General features: G+C 37.3%; 1 protein-coding gene across 1 annotated transcript in view; it reads right to left on the reverse strand.

Moving 5' to 3' along the window:
• Positions 1 to 2,106: 2,106 nt before the first annotated feature.
• The window catches only part of LOC118334772 (noelin-3-like), an 11,152-nt gene continuing 8,836 nt past the window's right edge, over positions 2,107 to 4,422 (reverse strand). Inside the window, exon 6 of the mRNA XM_035670836.1 lies at positions 2,107 to 3,790. Coding sequence (XP_035526729.1) covers positions 3,113 to 3,790 — 678 coding nt within the window. The 3' untranslated portion in view covers positions 2,107 to 3,112. The remainder of the gene's footprint in view (positions 3,791 to 4,422) is intronic.

Consider the following 4,422-nt stretch of genomic DNA (forward strand, 5'->3'; position numbering starts at 1 on the left):
GTGTACTTCATCCCACTTTCTCCACTGGAATGGCCACCTAGAGGGAACTTCATCAGTTTTCTTGCAAGTTTAGTCACCACTTTGTCTTGTTTTATCCACCACAGGGGCATCCAAGAGGGCACCTTTGTTGTTGTTGTTTTTTGGTGGGTTTTTTTGCGATGTTATGGGGGTAAAAGGGGGAGGTTCCTCCAGAAAACTGTCATGCTGTACAAGAAGTTATAGTTATATTCAAGAATTATAGAATACAGATGCCTCTTGATGCTGTAAGAAACATACAAATTAACAATGGGGAAATGTTTGACATGGGTGCACTCAAGGGATCAATATCTCAAGAGATCCATACTGTGTTTCCTAAGGCCTATTTTGTTGTGTCTGCTTTTCTGACCTTTGAGATGGTTCTTGCCTGGCTGCCCAGCATTAATCTGACCCGGAGGAGAGTTTCAACACCGAGCCTGTCAGAGAATGAGCTGTGGGTGGTCAGTGCTATATACAGTGGATATAAGTGTGTGTATGCATGCATACCTCTGTGTACTATACGTGTATGTAGTGTAGGGACATTTAGTCCAACTCTGACAGTTACCTTTAGGCATGTAGCAATGGATGGCGAAAGTCCTCAAGGTCATGAATCACAGTGTGCAATCACACCTCCTCACCACAAAAAGTCAACATCCACATGAGTCAACAGACTGGCACTGCAAAAGGTGTGAATCTTAACAAGGTAGGTTTGGTCTGTATAGAAATCTTGTAAACAACACACTAATGTAGTGTGAAGATGACAATATTAGCTTCAAGGATTTGTTTTAGGACAACATTAAATTGCTTGAAAATTTTAACACTAAAAAGATTCTACTCCCTCATTAAACTTGTTTGCTACATAATTAACTTCTATTCTTGGATTTCACTGCATCTACAAATTAGTATTTGAGAATCTCATTGTTTACAGACTCTTCCTATCTCTTCATCATGCATTCATAATCATGTTTTGAGAACAAGTAAATTCTGATAAGGCCTGACTTCACGTCTCCACGGTGCATAAACTTGTTTGATTTGACTTGAGCATTTCTAGAATCAAGTGAGAATTTTATTTACAAATGTTTCATATGTCAGTATTTCAAAAGCTCAGTCAGCCATTAACAGGCTGCCAATGAAAGCTGTTTTTGACTTGGCTGCTCGTAGTTAATGATCTTGTTATTAGTCAGTGGATTTATCACCTGTTATATTAATTTGCAGCCATATAAATGGTTCCTCTTACATTTCATGATGGACGAAAAGAAAAAGAAAACAATGTTTCTACTGTTGCTGTCCTTGTCTGTCCTCATTATATTATCACATTATCATACTAACACTTGAATTTATGTGCTAGAAAATATCAAGTTAAAGTTTTGTTTTTGCTCAGTTCCAGTCCATAGGTGTCATTTCCTACAAATTGCTAAAAAGTCCATTGTCAATAATAATACTTCATCGTTGATATGATATCATATTATGTTATATTATATTATATTATATTATATCATATTATATCATATTATAATAATATAATATAATTAATATAATATATATATTATAGTATTATTGTACATGGAATCGCAACAGAGAGTCTGAATCCCCAGAACCCAGTCAGACCAAATCATGAAGCTTTTATAAGCTTTCATCAAGTACGAAGTGATATTTACAGCTCAAAGATGCCGTCCTCTTCTTTACTGAAAGTAAAGAGGGAAGATCTCTTAATGTGATAAAAGCTTTGACAAAGAATTACAGTGATGTAAAATGAGTAAGGTAGTGCAGGAAATGTCACTTTGTCCTTATAGAGGACAATGAAATACATTTTTGGCAGAAAAGCATTGTTGCACTCAGCTCTATGGATTTAGAGTGACGTCACATTAAATCAAACAGTGCAGTTCTCCTTACATTTGAGGCATTTCAGTGTTTTCTCTTGATTGCAGAAGAGCCTCTTTAACAAATTTAGCAAACAAATTTATCCAGAGAAGACAAATACACCGAACACTGGCTTAATGAAAACAATACTTTTATTTTGGTTATGAATAACTTCTTATTTACACAAATGAATGCTTATTAAAGTTATCTACTGCTGTCTGTATAAATGGATCTTTACCATTACTATAGCTAGAGAGGAGGAGAATGGGATGTTGTGCAGATACAAAATACACAGATATACAGTTACAGTAAAAATGCTATTAGGATAGCCAACATTCATGCACGAGAGCTGTTATCCTTGGGCTTACAGAACTTACTGCACTGAATAAGGCATACAAACTGTCGCTTAAGTTACAAAAAAGCTTATATCTCAAAGTACTAAGTTAAAGGCCACCAGATTTCCTGTTTGCTGAAGTACTTTGACTTAGTACTTCAAAATATCTCATGACCTGGATGACTGAGAATCTTCATAGACACAAAAAAGCCAAGAACAGTAACTATACAGGTGCATTATGCTTCACCACAGTTCTCAATGTCTTTTACAAGGTCAAATGCAAAAAACTTTTAAAAGGAAAAGTACAAAGACAAATGGAAAGCTAAATGGAGGCAGTGAAAGGCAAGAATAAATTAACAGATGATGATGAATAAATGGCGAGGGAAAGAATGGAAACAAAACGAACAATTAGTGAACACAGTCAAAATATGAATAAATTAGGGTGCATGAATAAATGCAATACTGAATGAGAAAACCATTATAAATATGAAGACTTCATTTTGGAAAAGCTTTCATTTTGGAGAAAAAAAGGAGCAGCAGAAATGACTGGAAGTTAATTTTTCCATGTTTCTAAAAAGTAAAAGTACCAGTATTTAGTTGAAAATGTTCTGCCTGCAATATGTTTTAAAACACCTTTAATTTATTTTTTGCTGTTGTTTTTTTTATATAGAGAAAGTGTCATGTTTCCTCATGGATAATATCATAATTAATTAAGTGTTCGAAAAACTGCCAATAGCAAGATGTCGATAATTAACTCTGTATTAAAGGGTCAAAACCAATCAGGGAAATGACATGAATAAATAAATAAATAAATAAATAAATAAATAAAACAACATTCAAGCACAACCATCCATTTTATGTTTTCATCATTTTCTTTCATATGTGTACAGTATGTTCCTCTGCTTAAGAGTCGTCCTCAGTTTTAATGATGTGGAAAAGTGTAACATTAAACAGGACCTGGTGGCCGTTGTTCCAGCCGTAGAGGGCGCGGTCCCTGGCGTTGTAGTCCAACATAGACATGTGGAAGTACTGGTTGTGAAAGGGAATGTCTGTATACTCATATGTGGAGGTTTTAGTGGAGTAAGCATAGTACACCTTGGCGCCGGTCAAGTGGGAGTTAGTGATGTAGAGCGTCCCACAGATCATAAAAGACTCGCCGGCGTTCCTCTTTGAGTATTCTGTGTTCCATGTGTTGAGGATTTGGAGTGTGTCCGGGTTCAGCTGGCTGATCACGATGTTCCCAGCGTTCTGGTTGGTCGCGTACACGGCCCACAGGCCCAGCTCGTCCGCCATCAGGTCAATGTCGGAGAAGCCGCCCCAGGTGTAGGGGTACACGTTGTGGAAGCCTGCTGACTCCAGAGCCCTCTGGGTGACCACGCGGCCCGTCTCAAAGCTGTACCTCACTACGATGTTGCTCTGCATCTTGTTGTAGTACAGAGAGCCGTTGTACACCACGTGGTTGGTTCCAGCCCATTTGAAAGGCAGGTTGTAGGTTCTCGACTCGACTCCTGCCACAAAATCAGCGATGGATTTATACTCTTTTACTATCTTGTTGTTGGTGTAGCTGTCCATGTACCAGACCTGAGGACAAATACAGACAACATTCCCACGATGTTTACTTACAATCCCCTGTGCAATCTGGACTCTTTACCACAAACACTAATATATTTACTCATTTAGTCATCGGTGAAATTATAATCACCTGTAAAACTAAACATTTTACCCATATGATTATATGCCCATGAAAAAACATACAAGAAACAGAGCATTCACTAAAAAAGAGGATGACAGCACACAAACTCCACAACAGGGCATAGAAAAGCAACCAGCAGCCAGACATTTGTTGGAGGCCAAACGTTCAATGATGGACTTTTATTCTCTTTTAATGGTACTGATAAGGTCAGGGGCAGCAGGGTGACTTTAACTACCCTAGGAAACAGAAAGAGAATGTTCTGGATTTATAATCTCAGAGTCCAAATGGGATGAATAAGCATTTAAGTGCTTGTGAGTTGTTTTATGGTTATTTAATAAAAGAGAGTTATTCCATTTGCTTTGTAGGTTTTTATTATTTACTTACAGGTTTAGGATCCGCTGTGGAGTGTTTGACCCCTACTTTACAGAACAGTGTTTTGATAAGTAGGCTCTCTGTTATGCTTGTATGTATTTGTTTGTATCTGCTTTTATTTGTTCATGATCTTTAGGGGGAGATAGCA

This window comes from Morone saxatilis, unplaced genomic scaffold, assembly GCF_004916995.1.
Source record: "Morone saxatilis isolate NCDOM2014 unplaced genomic scaffold, NCSU_SB_2.0 Contig23, whole genome shotgun sequence".
Taxonomy (NCBI): domain Eukaryota; kingdom Metazoa; phylum Chordata; class Actinopteri; family Moronidae; genus Morone; species Morone saxatilis.